The sequence below is a fragment of the Cuculus canorus genome, chromosome 8 (assembly GCF_017976375.1).
Source record: "Cuculus canorus isolate bCucCan1 chromosome 8, bCucCan1.pri, whole genome shotgun sequence".
NCBI classification, from domain to species: Eukaryota; Metazoa; Chordata; class Aves; order Cuculiformes; family Cuculidae; genus Cuculus; species Cuculus canorus.
This window is the reverse complement of record NC_071408.1, coordinates 10,916,535-10,938,888: the sequence shown is the minus strand read 5'-3', so window position 1 is coordinate 10,938,888 and position 22,354 is coordinate 10,916,535. Positions and strand designations below refer to the sequence as shown.

General features: G+C 37.5%; 1 protein-coding gene across 5 annotated transcripts in view; it reads left to right on the top strand.

Annotated features, from left to right (window-relative positions):
• CRB1 (crumbs cell polarity complex component 1) overlaps positions 1-22,354 on the top strand; it is a 114,559-nt gene that overhangs the window by 74,338 nt on the left and 17,867 nt on the right. For all 5 annotated transcript variants that reach the window (XM_054073271.1, XM_054073268.1, XM_054073267.1 and 2 more), the window contains 5 exons: positions 1,631-2,178; positions 2,574-2,739; positions 4,376-5,282; positions 6,959-7,087; positions 7,313-7,439. In XM_054073271.1, the coding sequence (XP_053929246.1) occupies positions 1,631-2,178; positions 2,574-2,739; positions 4,376-5,282; positions 6,959-7,087; positions 7,313-7,439 (1,877 nt within the window). The remainder of the gene's footprint in view (positions 1-1,630; positions 2,179-2,573; positions 2,740-4,375; positions 5,283-6,958; positions 7,088-7,312; positions 7,440-22,354) is intronic.

Here is a 22,354-nt window from a genome sequence, read left to right as displayed (position 1 = left end):
ATGTAATTGACAAGAGGCAATATTTTCTCTACATACACAAAATAACAAACAGATGTTGACTCATTTTGACTAACATCCAGATGTTGTGACCCAAGAGGTTATTATTAACCAAGGTGATGCTAGCCATCTCATCAATCAGAAGATCAGATCGATGACTTATATGTGTATATTTATATAGAGAAATGTAACAAAGTAATTGTAAATATGAAATACCTTTTTGAAGAGTAAGATTTCCTTCTTATACTGCAAATGTATAATTCTCATTCTGGCAGAATTTTTTTTACCCTCATGAAAATATGTCTTAGTCAAGTACCACATCACAGAGAATGTATAACTTAAAGAAATTTAGTGCCTCAAAACACCGATTCAAACAAATATTTATTTCTACATACCAGAGTTTTAGCAATCATATGTAGATATACAGCTAATCTTATTCATAGAATTAAAATATTTCAAATTTTATTTATTTATTAAAATATCTGTTTAGGAACAAGTAAGGGGTTTATTCCTGTTGCTAAATAATATTACCGTGCCACATAGTAGTGCAGTGTCGTTATTAAAGATCTGTCAGGGCTTCATAGTCAGGCCCTTGTTTTTTATTGGTTTTTTTAATGTAGTCATAAAAAAGAGTAGTGCTGCAGGCAGAAACTTGGCCTATGAGGGTCTCACTGTAGGAGTTTTACTGCACAAAAAAGGACTGACACTTTAGCTTGTGAGCATTTTTTAAAAAGGCTTGGTTTATTCTATGAATTTGATATATTAAAAATAGCTCTTGAAAGTGTTTCGGCAGGAAGTCTATAATATTGAAGACAAGATCATGAAACTTAGAGTGTAAAAATAGAAACACTTTGTTGTGCCTTAATGAGATGATTCATCAGAATAAAATACGGTTGGGGCTACATATTTCGTATCCTTACAGGTCTGAAAATCATTACTGAAAATAAAGAGTAAGGGAGAGAGACAGATGGTTTTGGTTTAATCATTTTAATTGATAAGCACATAGAAAAAGAAAAAGGTTTACTTGAGCCTGGATCATTTTCTCCCCACAACACCGTAGCATTATGGGCAGTCACAGGACGGAGCAGGATTCTTAACTGGATACAAGTTGATGTATATCAGCATGTATTGAGCCTCAGCAACAGAAAATCTGTCAGAGAACTCTGGAGCCCATGCAGCATCAAATAGATGCCCGCTTTGGAGGTTTTACACAAGAGCATCTTTTGGCTCTTGCTACAATTGGAATGAGTGCAAAAATATCACAAAGTTCCAGAATTACATTAACTTCCATGGTCATCAGAAGATCAAAACAGCTCAGTTCTTTCCACAATGATCTTTCTGAGGACTAGTCCATGAAAGTGTAGAAATCTGTCCTTGTTTAAATATTTTAAAACCTGGTATTACACAGAACATGATAAAGGGGAAAATATGCCAAAAAATATAACATATAAAGTCTTTATTCATCCATAAACACCAGCACATCTTACTACCATACATAAATATAAGAAGTTGCTATTTGATCATTGTATTGGCTCCCTTGTCATCTATCCTTAACTGTTTTATTTTTCTCCCTTCTTCTCTTTTTTTTTTTTTTTTTTTTTTTTAAATCTTTTCCTATGCCTCTAACCTCAAGAGTACATTCCAGGCCGGTTTGGATCTGAGGACTCCTCAGGCTATGCTGCTTTTTCTGTTGATGCCACTCAGACTGAAAATTTGAACATATCAATGTTTGTCCGAACACGCAAATCTTCTGGCTTGTTACTGGCTTTGAGAAACAGTACTTATCTCTATGTAAGAATCTACTTGGAAGGTGGGAAACTCACCATGTTAGCTCTAAATTCCATGAAGCTAGTAGGGAAACGCTCCATGAATGATGGAAACTTTTACTTAATAACATTAAAAATAGAACCAAATAAGATGGAATTGTTCCAGTCTTCTCAATACCTAGGCTTTATTTCTACTCCAGTAGTAAATATGCAAACTAAGGATATTCTTTACATTGGAGGCCTACCAGATAACAAAGAAACTGATAGAAATGGCAGATATTTCAAAGGCTGCATCCAAGATGTAAGAGTGAATAACCAGCCACTGGAATTCTTCCCCATCACCAATCCACTGAATTCTCTTAACCGAACTCTGATCAATATCACCCAAGGTTGCACTGGTGACAATCTCTGCAAGGTAAGAATGGCATTTTTCAGATTTTCACTTTTAAAATGGGGAATTTATTTTATTTTTTCATATGTTCCCATACTGTATGATATTGTATTTAATATAGTGACACGTTAGGAAAATACGTAAAAATGCTAGAAAGAGCAGATTTTATTTGGTTATGTTATATATGATGAATATCAGCAGCTAAATATACTTGCGTAGGGGAGAATTAAAATATTTTAAATTTAAAATACTGTTTTTCACCAATTATTGACTATGTTGTACTGTCATAGTAGTGGTCTTTATAACTTTTCATCTGAAATAAACAGATTTATCCTTTTTGCCAGACAGTCCCCCATCCTTAGAGTTGTAAGTTCATCAGCTTTCATTCATACGTTAGTTGTCTTTTCTTTTTCCTGTAGTCCAACCCTTGCCACAATGGTGGTGTGTGCTATTCAATCTGGGATGACTTCACTTGTGCGTGCCCCCCTAACACAGCGGGGAAGGCATGCGAGGAAGTTAAGTGGTGTGAGCTTGGGCCCTGTCCTCATGAAGCACAATGCCAGCTAGTGCATCAAGGATTTGAATGTAGGTACATTTCAATTATTCCTATCATCTTTCAAGATTAGAAAAAATAGAAATTTTCATCAGCATTTCCTTAAAACTCACTATTCACTGCCTTTCAAGTTCATTCAAATGTTATTTCTGTATCAAGATAATCATAGACTCATAAACTCATAGACTCATAGACTCATAGAATCATAGAATCATGGAATCATAGAATCATGGAATCATAGAATAGTTTGGGTTGGAAGGGACCTTAAAGATCATCCAGTTCCAACCCCCCTGCCATGGACAGGGACATCCCACTAGATCAGGCTGCCCAAGGCTCCATCCAGCCTGGCCTTGAACACCTCCAGGTTTGGGGCAGCCATAGCTTCCCTGGGCGACCTGTGCCAGTGCCTCACCACTCTCAGCGTGAAGAAATTCTTCTTATTGTCTAGTCTAAATCTGCCCCTCTCCAGTTTATACCCATTCCCCCTCATCCTATCACCACAAGCCTTTATGAATAGTCCCTCTCCAGCTTTCTTGTAGGCCCCTTTCAGGTATTTGAAATTTATCAATTATAAATAATTATATCAATTGTAAGTAACGTTAACGGGAAAAGCCTGTCCTAGCAAACCCAGAAATTTTCAACCAGATCCCCTGACAGAGACACCGCTGTTTACAGGACCTTTGGTTTTGACTTTTGTAACACAACTTGTTGAGGTTGTACAATAGATCAGTATGTTGTCAGAGTGTGAGAGTACCACTTACACTTCCACTGCAAACAGAGAAGATGATATCCAGTGTTGGATCAACCTTAGGATGTTCTCCATCCTCCTGAAAAGACAAAGTACATACTTAGTGCATTTTAGTAGAAACCATGCTAATGAAATATGTCAAATACCTTTGTGAAGATGTCCTTTATGGGCTGCCACAACGTTGCCCATCAATTTTCACTCACAGCAGTGCAAACCCAGTACTCTGCTGCCCACCAGCACAGGCTCAGTGCTGTCAGTAGGGCTGCAGCAGCGCATACACAGCAGGAGAAACTGGCTTTAAATGTGATAGACGTGACTCTTCTTATCTTTGTTTTGAAGGGGGTTTTGCCAACTGACTTTAATTACATTCATCCTTTTTGCATCAGTGAGAGTAAACTGAGATCCAATCAAATACTTTCTAAAATCTCTTTAGTGTTTTACCTAAGAAAAGAGGAATTGGGAACAAAGGTTCACCCTGCCTGGATCTGTCATGGGGAATATCTAGCTGCCTGTGCTAGGGAAGAAACATAAAATGACAAATACATATCTTCTTTTGAAATACCTTCTCAGCCTCAGGTCTGAGTTGTACACAATTACAATCACATCTTTCTCTTTGAAAAAGAGAGATAATGCTAGTGTACAATTGTATTAGAATGAGAAGTTGAGATGATGCAAAGCAGCCTTTGATGTCAATATGGCTGGTGCTGTCAGCTGTAATTTCTATAGCCATAAGAGGGAGGCAAGGATAACTGAAACATTTGTGTAATTTGATTGTTTTTCAGCAAACCCAAATGGACAGTGAGTATCGGGCACTGGAGAGATGCTGTTCCACGTGTATTGGTTTAAAGTTGGCTTTGTTTCTCAATTATTATCTTTGCACAGGTCTTGCTAATTGTTTCTCAATTATTATCTTTGCACAGGTCTTGCTAACGCAGTGTTTAGTGGCCGGAGCAGTGCGATATTTTACCGAAGCAACGGAAAAATCAGCAGAGACCTCACCAATATCATATTTGGCTTTCGAACTAGGGACACTGATGTGATACTTCTGTATGCGGAGAAGGAGCCAGAGTTTGTTACCATCAGTATTCACAACTCCAAATTACTCTTTCAATTGCAAAGCAGCAACAGCTTTTATAAGCTGACCCTTGCTAGTTCATTGCCTGTGAGTGATGGAAAATGGCATCAAGTGACAGTCTCTATGGTAGAGCCCCTGTCCCAGTTCTCTAGGTGGTACATTGATGTTGATAACAAGAAAGACACTGTAACTAGCACAACTGCCGCAGGAAGCCTCAACTTTTTAAGAGAAGAGACAGACATCTATGTGGCTGACAAGGCTTTTGACAGTCTGGATGGCCTACGAGGATGTATGAGCACCATAGAAATCAGTGGCATCTATCTCTCATACTTTGAAAATGCTGACATCCCCACTAAAAAACCTCAAGAGGAACAATTTATCAAAATATCTGCAAACCCTGCTCTTACGGGCTGTTTGCAGGTAGATGTCTGCAGCTCAGATCCCTGTATGCATGAAGGGACATGTGAAGACTTCTATACTTCCTACCATTGTGTATGTCCCAGAGGATGGACCGGCACCCATTGCGAAATCAACATCGATGAGTGTTCTTCAAACCCCTGCATTTATGGAAACTGCACTGACGGGATCACCTCTTATGAGTGCAGTTGTGAGCCTGGTTACACAGGGGTAAATTGCGAAGAGGACATAGACAACTGCCGTGGCCACCAGTGTGCAAATGGGGCCACTTGCATTGATGGGATTAATGGATATTCTTGCCTGTGTGCTGGTAACTTCACTGGAAAATTTTGCAGGTACTACAAACAAAGCAGATCCGTATGATTTTGTGTGGTCTTTTCTGATGGGGTTTTAAAATGGAGATATCAGTGATATAAACACAGACATTATGCATTTATATATATTAATTATGGTTGCAGAATTCATATATAATGAATCTGCGGTACAGAAAGCTGTACTTCAGATCAATTAGATGTGGACCATAGCATTGGTGAGCTGGTAGCTTAGGGAGAGACTGATGAGGCTAGATGATGGGGAAGAAGGTAGAGCTCTGCTGCTCAGCTCTGCTGCCATCCTGAGTCCTATCAGCACTCTGATGACAGGGTTACAAGTCCACCAGAGCTCAGAGACAGATGTGTTATATATGGTTTAGAAAAAAATAAATAAATAATTAAGGGTTTTGAATCACTAAAACTATACTGCATTAGAGAAATAGAGCTACTAAACTATAAGAACATAAATTCAGAGTTGGTGTGTAAAAGAAAATAACAATAAAAGGTCTTGTAAAAAAGTTTTTCTCCCCATCCACATCATCTTTGCTAGGTGGGTCTTTTCCTCCAAGCTTGCTTTCTCAGCTCAGCAACCCAGGTGTCTGCAGACACCACATAGCCCGCTCTTTCCATGACTTTTGAAACTCCTCACATGCCTGTCTCCTGTTCTTTTCAGACACTCTTCTGTAAAGGCTGCAGGCTATTCCCTGGCGCCTCTCTCCTTTAATTCTCCTCCTTTGCACACTGTAAACTTTTCCCTTCTGAGCATGTCCTGTTGCTGTCAGAAAAGGCAAAATCCTTCTCCATCCACCAGAGGACTCCAACAAATCCAGTGTGCTGCAGCCCAAAGGATGCAAATGGCCAGTTGTCTGACCAACCAGAATCTTTTTGGCAATAAATGCACAATTGTCAATGTTTGTTGATTTTTTTTTTGAGTAGTGAGGACATCCCAAGATTTGAAGATAACTTATTATATATAGCCCAATATATGTAATATAGCCCAAAATATATATTAGCCCAATATGTTCTATGTGTATGCTAAATATCAGTTATGAACTTTCTACTAAGCTGTCTAAGTATCACATAGAGCCACATCAGAAATGTAGGAAGAATGTCTCTTTTTTGGTTTATTTCTTTGGTTAGGTTTTTGGTTTGGTTTGGTTTGGTTTTGCTAAGAAGTGATTCATTAACTTGCCAGTAAACACTTGGAAAAGGAAAATCAAATTCAGCAAATTAAAATAGTTCAGCCAATTAAAATAGTTCAGCAAAATATGTTTTGTGAGTCTTAAAATTCAGTTCCTACTGTCTTTCTTTGGACAATAGCCCAGACAGTAGCAGCATTGCTCCCCTGGTACAGTTGTTGCCTACCACTAACCATGAGCGCTTCAAGTACCCCAAGCACCAGGCGAGTCATTGCACATAGATGTGGGGTTTCCTTTCCAAAGAGGGAACCAAGGAGACACTAAGTAAAACGCAATACATTTCCCATTGGTATTGAATAGTATTTGCCCACAGGAGCACTGCTCCTTCTCCTTGGAGACTAGCAGTACTAGATTCTGCATTTAAGTAACAGATTTGCAAGGCAGCCCTAAGTATTTTCCACTAAAACAGTGGACTAGAGTCTAATGAAAAGCTAAGAGAGCATGAGACATCCAGAAACGAAGAAAGTGCAAATAACTACCATTGCCTTCTTATTTACCTAGATACCGAAGATTGCCCCATACAGTTTGTGGGAATGAAGAAAGAAACCTCACATGTTTCAACTACGGCAACTGCACTGATCTCAGCGGCGAGTTGACGTGTGTGTGCTTGCCAGGATTTGCTGGAGAACGGTGAGAGGCAGACCTTTGTGAGCCCCTTTCTGTATTTATGTATTAGGTTGATAAAGCAGGAATTTTCCTTTAGAACAATATTTCATCAGAAATTGATGAAAACCAAAAATTTCAAATAGAGCATCCTCCTCTCCCTTACCCTGAACGCTTCTGAATGAAAAATGTGCCGTTCGATGCATTTGATTTGCGATTCCAGATGCTCACTATCTGCGACCTTTCCTCTAGGTGTGAGAAGGACATTGATGAGTGCAGCTCCGACCCATGTCTGAACGGGGGCCTCTGCCAGAATCTACTCAACAAGTTCCACTGCCTCTGTGATGTCAACTATGCTGGAGACCGTTGTGAAATAGATGTAAGCGACCTCTCCTTTTTTGTCTCTTTACTGTTGTGGCAGAATCTCTTTCAGCTTCTTTCCTATCTTATTCTGCGAATGGATGATGATCCAGCAGTCGAGTGGGGTGAACAGGAAGACTATTAAGCAGTCTTTAATCTTTTATATTTTAATGCAGCAGAAGATGCCTTGACCAAACAGCTTAGCAAAGAGACACAAACATCAGAGTTTTAAAACTCATTTTATACTTCTCTGAATGATTTTCTATGAATGGCTTTGGATCTGGTTTAGTTCTTTCACTTAATTTTAGAACAAATTCTAGCAGGTCTTAAAGTTTTTCATCCCACCTCCACCAGAACATTTCACCGTGCATAGCAATATATATTAAAAAGAACTGTAAGCTTTACTGACGGTGGCATTTAAACCCTGCTGCAAAGAGCGGCAAGGACCCGTTGCCTTCAACAGGACTAATTTTACCATTAAATCTTACAGGTGGTCACTCTCTTTGCATCACATACCATGTTCATTGCTATTTCTTTGACAGTTAGAATGTGTCACATCCGTGAAATCATGTATGATATTTTTGAATAATTAGATAGTGGTTTGGATTAGCAATTGGCAACATGCTGAGGACACTCACATTCATTTGAATTTGTGGCAATCCTGCACTGATATCACTAATCCTGCACTCACCCTGAACCTCTGCTTCAGAAGCCTGTACACTTCCATTATACTGAGATAAAGTACAGTCGTCTTAATTTTCATCATGATTTCTCTTTTAAGATAGGCCCAGTAAGTACATCAGACTTTAAAATCATAGGTTTGTTGTTTATTCAAATATTTTTACAACTTTAAGTACATCTGTGTTATCCATCAATAAATATGAGTGTCATCAGAAAAAAGATATGTCTTTTTTCCTTTCTAGGAAGCAATCAAAGTAATTTAGTCGATTGATTATCCAAGGATTATTTAAAGAATGAAAATAAGGGACCTGAAAATTATGAATACCAGGAGTGTAGCAAAACATATTTAGCAAAATATCTTTGTAGTTGCCTTTGAGAGTGTAGATACAACTGAAGTACATTGTTAAACACAAAATAGTAGTGAAAAGTGAGTTTTCATTTTTCTGAACAATTCTTTAAGGGAAAAAACCATTTCTGAATCTTGCAACCATTTCTTTGGGCATTCATGATCATATCTGTATAGATTCTGTACTCCTCTTAAGTCCTTTAAATAGTGTCCTTGACTGATAATTCAAAAGAATAAGCCTGTATAAGGTGATGTTTTATTGTTATGTGATAGGACATGTAGCAGAGTTATAGGGAAGACTAAGTAACACTACACAATGGGGTTTATGACTCCAGAGAGAACAGCTGAACTTCTCCCACTTCAAACCTGACTTTGTTTCCTTAGTCCTACCCAACTCACTGTGGATTGGACTTGGAGTGTTCATGAAGAGCAAAACTCACCTTTAATTCTGCAGTCGCATTAAAATACCTTAACATGTATAAGCGAAATGTTAAGGTTCCCATTTTGCCATGGCTGGATATAGCAGAAATCTCTGCCTGAGGATCAAGCTTCTATGTTTTATTTCTCACCTTTCATAAATGCAAAGGCAGTTCTGGGGTTTTTTTCTGAATACTGTTCAGTGCATAATTGCAGCAACACTCATCTCATGTCACATAGTCCTGGCTCAAGAACTTGCCTTAGTTCAAAAACTTAATATAATTTACAATGAACAAAAACCAAGCTGCATTTGGGATTTTTTTTTTCAGTGAAAATACAGTTTTGGAAAATTGCTTTTTTTCTTCAGGTAAAGTAATGTGATCAAGGCTACGATGCGAGAGGAAAATATATTTTTAAATGAAATCAATACTTCTGTCTGAAATGTTTGGGTTTTGGTTTAAAATATCAAAATAAGATGAAACAAAATGAAAAATTCACTTTGTTTTTGAGTTAAAATATCAGTTTTCCTTCATTAGGAGAAATTTAAAATAATAAACAACAAATTATGCTGGAAATTTTATTCCAAACTGTAGCTTTCATTTATTCATAGCTAAAAATGTTACTTGGTTTGGTATTATTTAATGAAATGCGAAAAATTTAAACACAAATAACTTGAAATTAAAACTGTCATATCTTCTCTGAATGCTAAGTAAAAGCAAAGAAGTAAGACATTTTGAAAATTCAAATAAAAAAAAATGATGCTACTAACCAAAGCTGTTCAAATCAAGGTTTTTTGGGTTTTTTTTAAAGATTAGTAACATCACAATGAAGTTATTGATTTTTTTCCTCAGTGGGTTTAGTGCATCTCCCACATAAGTAAGTTGAGCTGTTATGCTCTAAATAGAATATACACCTCAGGATATACTACAATAAAAAAAAAAAAAGATTCATTCTGGTATTAATGATGAAGAAAGCTAGAAAGCAACACATGTAATAACAACAGTATGTCTGACATACTATCGCTATGTGCATGATATGAAAAACAAAGAATAATTCTGCATAATTCTGCAAAATACTTTCTCTTCAATACTAAAACCAATATGAATGTACATACTATGTTAGATACAGTGTTTATATGGATTTACAGCAATATGCAAGTTGTTAATCTAGAATACAGTAGCAGGGCATCCGTTCATTCTTTCTTTTACTGAATACACAACTTCAATTGAATACTTTCCTTTCTCTAATGCCTTGTCATCATGAAACATTCCCTGACTTCAGAAATGATGCTCCTTTCCTGTTTGTACTTCTGTATTCTCAACTACTTTGTGCATGTGTACATAACTTTCCTACCTTTATATGCAAAATAAACCTTCTGCCTTTGTCTCTTTATGTCTGCTTCTCATTTTCTGCTAATGACTCTATTCATTTGCTTTAAGTGTGCCGTATTTTCTGAACATTTTCACTTTACGGATACACCACACAAAATCTAAGGTTGCGTCTACCCTATGTATTCTCCAGGAGCTCTGACAGCGCAGGGCCGGGCAGGTGCTTCCCAATAAAGCACTTCACCTGCTCAAACCACTTCAGCTGCAAGACTGTGTCACCCACCAAGGGTGTTGACCTCTGCTGGGTGGCTCTTTGTACCTTACAGAGTACAACTAAATAAACAAGCCCCAGACGAACAATTCAGAGAGAAAAGGGTTTTATCAATGTGGCTTAACATGACTTTTATTGCTTGGTTCCTCCCTAAGTACTGCTTAGAAAATTGTTGAGTTTACTAGGTCTCTGTTGGCGTTTTGATGGGTCATCCCTTCCCATTGAGCTGTCATAGCACAGAGACTGAACCTGCCCCACGCTAGACCTGTCCCACCCGTACTGTCCTCCAACACACTCAGTGGAGAACAGACTTGATATGTCTAATTTTAAAAAGTTTAAAAATAGAGAAATGCCAGAATCATTAAAACAACTTTGTTGAACATACATGTATTTTTAAAAGAACTGCAAGCATAGAGCATTTAAAGGGAAACTGCTATAGAGGCAAACATGAAAACACAGCTGGATGAATAATGACACTAAGCACTATTTTTTTTTTTGCAAGTATATCTGATTGCTAAGATATTTTAGAATTCAAGAGATTGAAAAGGCCATTATTCATTTCAAGATTAAGATATAACAGCAAGAAACTTCATACATCTCCAGTGTTGCAATTTTATTGCAAAGCTTGTGAAATTTCATTTTTTATTTAGAACACAAACTCCCCACACAAGTTCATGCATTTGTGGAAATCAGAGTATTCATTTAAAAATTTTAAAAAAAAATTAAAAATTAGGGTTGAGAAGAACTTGAAAAATCATCTTCTCAATATGCTAAGAGGAGGGATACCAGACATACCCATGAAAGAAAGCAAACAAAAAGGTCATGATTGTTGGAGGTATGGCTTGTGATTCTTAATATTGATATTATCTGTAGTGGATCCCTCTAGATTTTGATCATAGAATCAGAGAATTGTTTGGTTCAGAAAAGACCTTAATACTACGATTCAAATTGTTTTTCAGAAGCCAGTGACCATCATTCAGAAATATGGGTAATGAGAAGTAGCAGTGTTGAATTTTGAGGCAGAATTAATATTTCTGAAAAGAGGGGAAAACAGCTGTGATGGACGTACTGGGGGGGAGAGCAAAGAGGTTCGCGTCAGTTGTGGGATGAATAAAAGTTTATTTAATGTGTTTGGCAAACACATGAATGGTATTTCACGGAGGAAGTACACACAGGGAATGACAGATTTGCTTTATTGACTATAGTTCCTACTTCTGATCTTTAAAACTAGGCTCTGACTGACCCTCCTCTACAGGTGATCTAATACAATTCAAACTCTGCCAGCAGTATCTTATCACAATTTTAACTACAAAGAGCCCATGTGTTTGTGAATTTGAAAATATCCTTTGTATGCTTATTTAAATTCTTTTACTCCCAGAACATTTAATTTTCAAGAAACTATATCCAATGCTCAGTTTATTCAGTGCATGTGACTACAGTATGTTGGTGAAACTAAAAATAGGAACAAATCTGCTTCACACTGGCAGTCGTGAAATCAGGTTTCATTCTTTCATTGCAAATATTTTTACTGGCCTGTCAGATGAAAGTTCAGCTGAGAGGGCACTTCACTTGTATCTATTAACTTTAAGCACTTGAACTTATATTTTTATGTCTTGAGTGAGTGATTCTCCCTAAAAATAGGGAAACTTTTGTATGCAATAAGAAATTCTTCAAAATTTCTACTTCAAGAACCACAAAGCCCAGTTCTTAGAAGTATTGCCTAAAAAAGCAAATAGGTCCAGCAAGTCTTCTATGTTCCTTAGATGACTATTACTTGAAATAGATCTCAGGGAGTAAAAAAAAAACCAAAACAAGACAAAAAAAAAACCCCAGAGTTTGGTGGTTCAATTTACTTTGTGTTTCAAGAGTGCCCTGAGGCCCCATTAAACTCAGGAGCACATCCTGCTAGCACAGGGTTCTGCTTGTGCTAGCAAAAGGCAGATACTGTGCTTGTACTAACTGGCTAACAGCTCCGTCTGTACTTTGGAATTGTTTCTTGAAGACCATCGGCTGCACCTTTGGGACAGCACTTCTGCATAAAGCATACCCTTTCCTACCGCACACCTGACACTTGAAAGTGGTGGTGGATTTCATGTCGCTGAATTAAAATCTGCTTAAGCAGAAGCTACTGCTATGTGCTCTGACATGCACAGTTGCTGCTTTTGTATCCTCTTCCAGCTGGTACCATTCCATCCTCCTGGGCACAAGGACAAGCATCATGCACTGGAGGTTACAATGCACATTTAATGTCATTAAAAATACAATGGTAAGCATGTAAGATATGTTCAATATTGAGTATAAATTCAATAAAACTCTCTCAGGCTTCCACAGCACAGACAGAATTTTGATTGAATCTGCTCTACAGTGATTAGCTAATGTATTCATTAACTGCAAGGGTTAGTAATACGAATGTTGCAAATGATACTTAATTACAATAATTAATGCCTGGTGATTCATGAATAATTCATTTTCTAGCTATTTGAATAATCATACTTATAAGGGTATTAGTGGATAATTGCCATTTGACTGAAAGATGTGGACATCAGGAATGTAACAACTGCACCATTTTGCCTCAATCTCACAGCCTCATCTGTTTATTTTGCTCTCATACACCTCTATCTTGCTGGTATACAGAGAAATATAAAAAAATTTTATTTTTTAAAGCTATGGAGCAATATAACAGCAAATACAGTCATGCAGACTAGCTTTCACTCTGTATCAGTTCTGAGCTAGTATTCTTACCAGTTTATGTCTTGAGGCTGTAAAAAAATTAGAAGAATTTTAGGATGTTATTTGAAGAGGAAAAAAATATTTCACCTCCTTTTCCTAGCAGAAAACTTCTCAGTATTAGAAGATTGAGCACAAAAGCAGCATTAGTGTTCTGCTGCTTCAAATGCAAAATAATAATAATTTAAAAAAAAAAAGAAATTTACACACTTGTAAGGGAAAATATTTGGTGAAAGAACTTTGTTCTTTTTGATCAGTATAGGTTTGTTCTTGTCCTGTTGTTGCATTCTGCAGATGGTTAGGACATTTACATACTTCAGAGTTTGTTCGTATGTGAAACTAGGGTAGCAATATCATCACCACCTTCAATCTGAAATAACAGTTCTGCCCTTTATGGCTCATGTTATGCCTCAACACACGTTTTTCAGCTTCCATGAAAGAAGATAAGTTGCTAGCCCTCCCAAGCTTGCGGAAGGTTTTAAGAGCTACAGAAGGCCAAAAATCCCACACAGATCTTTTTTTTTAAAAAAATATTTTTCATATTAAGATATAATTATTTTAAGGCAATGTAATATTTTTTCTTCTTAGCCTAAGCTTGAATTCTCAATGTTTGCAACACTAAGATAACAATATTCAGCCTTAGGAGTGTGGTAAAATGGAGAAGTAATGCTGGGAAAGTCAACCAAAATTGAGAAGTGCTACCACCTGGATTTTCAGACAAGCCACTCATCCACTGCTCCTCTACAGCTCCAGCTGAGGATTGGTGGGTGCCCTGGGTCACTGAGAACCTTATCCCAGCTGTCATAACCTGCAGAGAGAAAGCAGAGGGTCACACCATGTGTGGAGGTCAGCTTCAGGTTCCCCTCATATGGTGTGGTTTGAAGAACCTGTGACCTTAGGCAGCAGAATCAGGTCATGTATTGGTAAATTAATGCATTTATATCTGCTGTGACTTTTGTCTTCTCCAATGCTCTTGCAGCCTGTTGAGAAAGACTGTTAGGTGCAGTAAAATACCTTCAAAATTAAACCATTTTTCTGGAATTCCCTGTCCTGTGTAGCTAACTCCTGCATTTGAGGTCCTTACCTTGCAATAATATAACCTCATGAAATCAGAGGCACATAAACCATTCTTTACATTACCTAAAATCACACTGAAGCCAGTGATACTTGAGGATCAAATGACAGAACTGAACCCCTGTTCAAAACTGATGCCCTCAGCCAACAATCATGGCAATCCAACCAGACTATAACATATTCCTGCTGGATTTCTTTCCCTAGCAGGGAGCAAGTCAAGGCTTAGGTGAACTATCAACAAGCAGAAACCCACTCCCATATATCAGTTTTCCAGATGCTCCTGTGATCAAGACAGGGAGTGGACTGTGGAAGTAAACAGTATTGTCTGTATAATCCCTGTTCTGTAAGACCATCACTGCAAAATAAAAGGTATTGCTTCTCTGGTACCTCACCCTGAGAAAACTCCCAGTGTCAACTATTTGAAGAGAAGTACTGTACAGCACAGATATCCTTATTACAGTCTGATGACAGGTTATATTATTTCATTGACTGAAGTAAGTTTTTACTATTTTTATTAGCATAGCAGAGTCAGCATAACTGAGTGGGGAAGAAGCTGGAATTTATTTGTTTGCACATCGTTCACATGGTTGTAGATCACCCATCATGGCAGAATCATTACCACTGACGGTAGAAGCCAGAGGGAGCCCAGCTTTATTCTTGTGCGAGGTCAAATGTGGGGTAGGAAGAAACATCTCTATATTTGTAAAATGAGCAGCTCTGCTCTGGAAGTCATTGGAAATGTCACAATGCCATTTTTACAGTTGTTTTTCAGAGCAGAACAGTCCCTTAACATACTTTGCTATTTTCTATTAGTCTGTATTCAAAACACAGGATTTAACTAAAACTTCTAAAACGACATTGCAAGAAACACATTTAATATGTGTCATAACATAAGGTACAAAAACATTAGGATGCAAAGACAATAAGGCTATCTGATGTTTCTTAGCTGGGAAAGACAGGAAAGCTCCTCATAAGGCCAGCATTACTGCACGCATCAGCGAAAAACAGTTGCATATTTAATGTTTATGGTAAATATAAGCAGAAAAGGGAACCCAGATGACATATGACAGCATAACACTCTGCAGTATAGGAGTCAGCTCAAGAATGGTATTCACATAACACATTTAGTATTCAGACTAACACATTTTGTCTGTACACCATCCTTTATGTTGCAATGGCATTGTTTTCCTTTTTCTCACCTTCTGATGTTTTCCCAGTAGACTCATATTCACATCACATGGGCATTTACTTCAGTCATTGCTCACTTTATAACACATTCATGCACTCTGTGCTTGCATTGTTCAGATACTAAATTTTACATCTTTTTTCTCTTATGGTTCATGACACTTAAAGTTCTTTTCTCTTTTCTCTATTTTTCCAATCTTCCAATATTGTAGCAGGCTTGGCACTGAGGGAAGGTGTTCTGAAAGTTGCTTTAGAGCAATATAACTCATAAGTACAAAAATAATACTCTCTTTTTTCTTCTTTTTTTTTTTTTAAATAAGACGAAGAATAAAAACTTCTGTCTTCCCATTATCTCTGTAGATAAAATGTAGAACACTGATCTCATCTTAAGGACTATCCAAACACAAATGAATATTCTGTTAATTATAGTATTTCCAATAACAAACTCCTGCATGCTTCAATTTACTTTGCCTTTTAAAATACAATTGATGAGAAAATTATCTTGCTAGTATTGAAAAGTATGGAAAAGGCTTTTGTTTGTATTTTGGTGTCTGTTTTCCACTGAGTATAGAAATGAAGATATGTTCAGTGGTAAATTTTTGAAAGTTTGTATTTTAAACACTTTTGCACAGTAAGCAGCTTTTTATTTGCTGGGAAACTTGACGGAATACTGACTGAAACTAAACCATAGATCTGTTTCAAATCCATAAATTTCACGTAGCTTAATTGACCAAAAATTTCTAAACAAAAGAAAATCCCAACCTCACTTTCAAGCTGAAAATTTGTTTGGGCTTTCACCTCAGTGTTCATGAAAAGAAAAAGGAACTGGGCAGAAGTTAGAGTGTATGGTGGAGAAGATCACTTATACCAAGTGCATGGTGCCAGTAATCTCTTGGAATTCATTTTTTGTGCTCTTCACTAAAACTAACAGAACTGAAACATGCATATGAGGCTTTATATTTACCTATTGGGACCAACAGCTTCAGGGGAAGATTGTTCACCACCATTACAATTAGAAAATCCAAGAGTTACTCTTTCCTTAGATATGTTTATATATACAAAGATATCAGATAAAGGGTAAATACAGAGATTGCCCAGATACTACTGATTAAGCACTGCAGCAAATCTACCCAGATTTATTCAGGTGCCTGAATGGGAATCATGATCCTTGATTCCAACCACTACTTTATTTAGACAAGGATACTGCTATAGCTCCTGAATGCTAGGTACATTCATAGCTTAGCATACAAATGCTTTTGTAGGCTAGCATTAATGTCTCAGAAACTAATCATATGCTGAAGTTTACTATCAAAGGTCCATGAAATTATTTTGTTTCCAGATTAAACAAGGCTGCCTCCATGTGTCTAAATGAACTCTGCCTGTAGAATACATTCTTGTGCAGAATATTTTCAGTTCTTGTTATGAAATTCTATTCTTAATAATGTTTGAATCTTTTTTGCACTGTTTACTAGGCCTACAGAATGTTTGTGCACTAAAAAGCAATTTAAAAAATCCTGTTCTTGAAGATCTGCAAAGTATTTTGGTTTCAAATGATCAGGAACACTTATCTCTTTTGATACACAAAGCCACTTAAATGAGAGGCAGAGCTCGTTACACAGATATCTGATCTTTGAACCAATCTAACTGTGCAGCAAACACAATAGTCTTCAAATTTATTCAAACAGTAATTGGTAGAAAAGATTATTTGTTTTTCAAGAAGAATAAGGGCACTGAAATTGTAGTAGTGTAATTCAGTGGAAAAGACAGGCAAATCAGCAGCTTTACAAGCTTATGTAATTATTTAACATGAGCAGATTTTCCACATATGCAGACAACTTTGGTTGTTGGTAGACCCTGTGAAGGGCTAGGGTAGAGATTTTGGAGATTCTCAAGCACATAAATAGATTGGGTTCTGAATTATACATTACTGAAATAAACAAAAACCTTTCTCTTTGTGCCAGTGGGCAGTGGACTGGGATATTAGCTACTGGACTTAAATTTGCTAAACCAGCACCTCTTTACAGTCTAACTCAAGAAACCAGCTTGGACCCTAAGTGCTGTCTGGTGCAGCACTGCTAACACTCACACGCTTTACACTTCTTATCTCCCAAAGAACATGACTTCCTTTTCCCTCTTGTCCAAGAAGTTGTTTGGTCCTCTTATCTGGGCTGACTCAAATCCTTCAGTGAAACGGCTGTGTCTGTCTTCCACAGAGTTTATATAGTGATGCAATAGTTTTCTTCTTTTATCCCAAAACCTACCATTGCATGAACTGATGCAGCATATTGCACATAAGAGTCAAGTGAAACACTGTGCTTTGTCACATGGAAAATTTCATCTGGTCCTTCCTTATTTCATTGTTTCTTTAATAAGTTGCAAAATTCATTCAGGCCAAAAGAAAATGCTTGGTTTTTATACATATGGAAGTGTAACATATCCTACATGGCAGACCTAAACCTGCCAGTAAAAGCTTGTGTCTTCTGTCACTTTCTGCAGATTTGGAAGTTATTATCCCTGTACAAATTTTTCTGCATCCTTTCTCTATGTGATGTTGTCAGGGAGCTTCACAGGCTGCTGAGGATCTCCCTGGGAAAGCCAGTGTAGAAATGAGCAAACTTCAGCACTGCCAGTGTTGCCTAATGTTCCTCAAAGCCACTTAAAAAGGTAGTTTTGGTGGAGATCCTGGAGAAAGAAAGTAATAACAAGGGAAATTAAATTACTACAAAAGTAGAAAAATCCTTAGTAAAATTGATTTGTAAAAATCATACAGATGGAGACAGTACTGAACACCTGGACTTCATCTTAGCTCAGTAAGGATGACTTCATTATTTTAAGTGAACGCTTGTGGCACATCTGTAAGGTACAGAAGGTTATTATCTTTTCTTTACTAGGAAATGAACAGAGAGAGAGAGAGTAGAGAGCAGAAATCTACCCCAGGATATTTTAACCATGACACTTTACAAAATAAATAAAGCATTATAGAAATATATAATTAAAGCATAAATAAACCTGCTGATGTCTCTGAAACAGTGCAGTTCTCCAGATCCATTTCGTATGGAAGTGGTATTTCCCTTCAACCATCAGCTACCCTCCCTCTCCTGAAGAAGCACTGGCAGCTCAGTGTGTTACTGGCCTGGACCCAGGACCCTGAAATTATGTTGTTTACCTTGAGAAAGTTTCGAGTTGGAAATTCCTAACATGTGATCACTTTTTTTTTCATGCTCTCCCAAAACTGCTGATGAAAGAGGAAGCTGAAGTATTTTTCCCTAAAGAAAATGCTGATGTATGGTACTTCTGCCAAAATTATATATAACTTGCTTGATTTCATGCTTACCTTACTGAACTCTGAGTAAATATGAGATTGGGAATAATTTAAGGAAGAATGTAAGTATCAGAAGGGTTACTTGAAGCCATAAAGAGACATGTTGGAAATTACTGATTAAATTATTGGTGGAATTAAATAGCTTATTTGCAGTATAAAAAGTAAAGATGGTGAATAAGCAAAGTTTCAGGTCTGTGGGACTTCAGAATGACGTGATGGCAGGAGATGAACTATGACCTTGAATGAGGCCTTGCCAGTTCTCGTTCTCAATGGGAGCTTCAGGGCTTTGGCAGGGCTGCACTGCCCTGTTATGAGTGTTAGGGACTGATTGCATGTATTTGTGTAGGCAGTGTTTAGGTAGTAAGAAGAGAGTAAATTAAATTACCATTTCCAGCTCGGGTTTCCTAACTGATCATAAGCTAATCATCTCTCCATTTCATGCTTCCATTTCCCTCTCTGACAAAAGGATATTAGCCTGCTTTAAAGGGGATCTCCGAGCTGAAAGCTACTATTCAAGAAATAAGGCATCGAGGATGGAACTGAGAGGGAAGGACCACTTAGGCTGCCTGTTCAACAGAGGACAACTCTATTATCTGAGAAAGGCAGAATCAAAAGGGAGACGGTATCAGAAATAGCTTACACCTGCAGATAAAGCTGGATTTTGACCTGACTCCATGAACTGTAGAAAATACTACTTATGGCCTGTATTAGGAGCCCTGAGATGTAAATTAATCATGTGGCTAGAAACAGGGTTGAGTTGCACTCATAGTCGATATGCCTTGCCTTGGAGGACCAGAGATAAATTCAGCGAGCTAAGCCAGCAAATTTTTTCCTATCTCTAAGAAGTATTATCTTCAAGAAAATCTTCTGAAAGTGTAGGAAATCTTCCTAAGAAAAAAGACATTGACAAGGCTGTAATTTTTCCCTAAAATGTTAGACTAAATCTCTCTAGTCTAAAGTACTATGTATTTTCTGTTAGTTATCTTTAGGTGGCAGTAAGGTAAAAGCACGGAGGAGAACATTAAGTGAAACCTCTAATGTCTTTCTAGAGACCTTTTTCTCGTGTACTGCCCCGGCTATAACATAGAAAGAGACTTGCATCTTCAGCAGATATCCAAAAAGCATTAGAGTTCGCTCATCCAGATTGCATTCAGATGCAAACCTTTTGAATACCAGTTGTATTAATACAGTGATGAGATACTATATTAGATATGCAGTACTTAATCCAAGAATCTCTCAGGACACAGGTAAGATTTGCAGGCAGAAACAGACTCACACATTCCTGTCAACAAGATGTAAGTACAGTAAAAAAGAAAAATTAAATGACAAGAAACAATAAGCTCAGTGACAAATCAAACATCTGGATCAAGATTAAAACAGGGTTTCAAGGAGCATTTATTGACTTAGAGGTTTATAGATTTTTTTTCCATTTACACTTTTAACGTATACATCTCTTCCGAAGTCTGTCCTGAAGCCAAAACATAATGATGTATGTTGCCTCTAATCAACTTTCTACTAGAAAGAAAGCCAGTAGGATAAAAACATACTCAAAATTTTTATCGAGGAATATAATTAGCTAAGTAACGCAACAGTGTCATGTAGCGTGATAAGGCAAGTATTATGTAGCCAATAAAGGTCTATCTTATACCATTAATATTTACAGTTGGAAGCACAAGATGGCTGCAATCGAAGTGCTGCACCCAACAAAGGGTAGCTGTTGACTTGATACTTTGTTGTCTGACAGTGTGAAACAGTCAAATAGCTACTTACTTCATCACCACTTGACAGCATAATATTAATGCTAGGTAGCGGCACATGGCTGTTTTGCAGGAGCTTAGCACCAAATAGGAAGAATCTCATGGAACAGTTTTGAGATTGTAGACTTTGTTTATTAGCAGGGAAATAGGGATGGAAACTATCTGGCAATTACAAAATTAAACAGGAATCATAACTCTGCTATACTGTATACCGCTGACACATCTATTATGCACTGTTGGACAGAGCAGTTTCTTAATCCCTTAGGAAGTGGGATGAGGCAAAACAGTTTCAGTCTGTGTTAGACCAATTCTTACAGAGCACCAGGATGCTTCACATCATCATAATCAGCGATCAGAGCCCACAGAGGGTGGCTGCATCTGTATCTGCATCCAAGTCCTCAGTGGATGCTTAGTGCTGTTTGTAAAGATCTGATTACAGAAATAAAAGAATATCTGCCACTTGCATAACTAATTAAAGAAGGTATATCTAACCTCAAATGATCATATGCTGGGCAGTGGAGTTTTGAGCAACAAGTTCTGTTCCCACAACTCAAACCACGCAACTCTGTTGAGGCAAACTGAAATTGATAATGGTCAGGTGAGCCATGCCTACTGAAAATAATGCACATGGAAACATATTAGGAGAAACAATGTGCAGGTATTCACTTGAATGGGTTTAGTGCTTTCAGATTGAGAACACCTCAACAAAATTCCTCTTATTTTTCCCTAATACAGCAAAGATTGAAATCTAGATTCAGAGAGACAATATGTGCAAAATTCATAAAATCAAAAGTTTGCATTAGAAATGGGTTAGTATTACCCTTGGCATAGCTGTTGGGAGCGCACGTTATCTTTTCCTGGCCTGTTCTCTTATCCAAATGCTGTCATTCCCATGTTGGTAGTCTATGTTACCATTTCTTACTGTTTTACCCAGACAGTCTTTCCTATCAGCTCCATCTTAAATATTATAATGTCATCCTTCACATGCCGGTCTGCACAACACCTATGCAATCAATGAAGAAAGCAGCTTTGAAATTCATTTTTCTTTCTCATAATTCTATTTCTCTCTATCTACTGAATCTCTCTTCACCTCAGGAGCAGTCTTGCCCTCATTTCAGCACTGTAGCATCTTTTCCTATTCTTTTCCTGTTTTTGGGTTTAACTTCCCCCCTCCCACCCACTTTGCTTTCCCATGGCAACAGGAGCAGATGTCCTCAAAAGTGCCTTCTTCCAAATCCTTCTCCAGGAGTCATTTCTACTATGGCAACTATAGGCATACAGTAAACTCAACCCAGGTATGTGCAGGGCAATGGCAGAAAGTTACTGCTTCCAGAGACAGTCTTTTGATTTTAAATATAATCCATTCCTCCCCGCAAGATGCTTTCCTGATAAGACTTTTATCCACCACCAAGATTTATTTGTATAGAGTCTGCTGTCTCAAAGCTGTAATGCAGTTATCACCCAATACATTGCTCTGTAACCCTCGTACAAAAATAATGCGATATGATACCCCAAAGCATTTCCAAAACTAGAAAGGGATGTTACACCCCAGAGACTGACACCTTTACTAAAACATTTGTCTAGCCTGTGATTTAGCAGCTATGGGACAAATTTCTCCTCAGCATGGTTTGCCTGGATTTGCACCAGCTATAGATTTTTCCTCTTATCCTTTCAGATTGCAGCAGATGGTGAAGTTCCTACACCAGAGGCTGTCAATAGAATTTTAAAAGGCATCTCATAACAACACATTGGAGTTGCACATTTCATCTGTGCTGCACCACCAAGATGATCTTAAAAAGAGCTGGAGCACACTTACAAAATTAGCA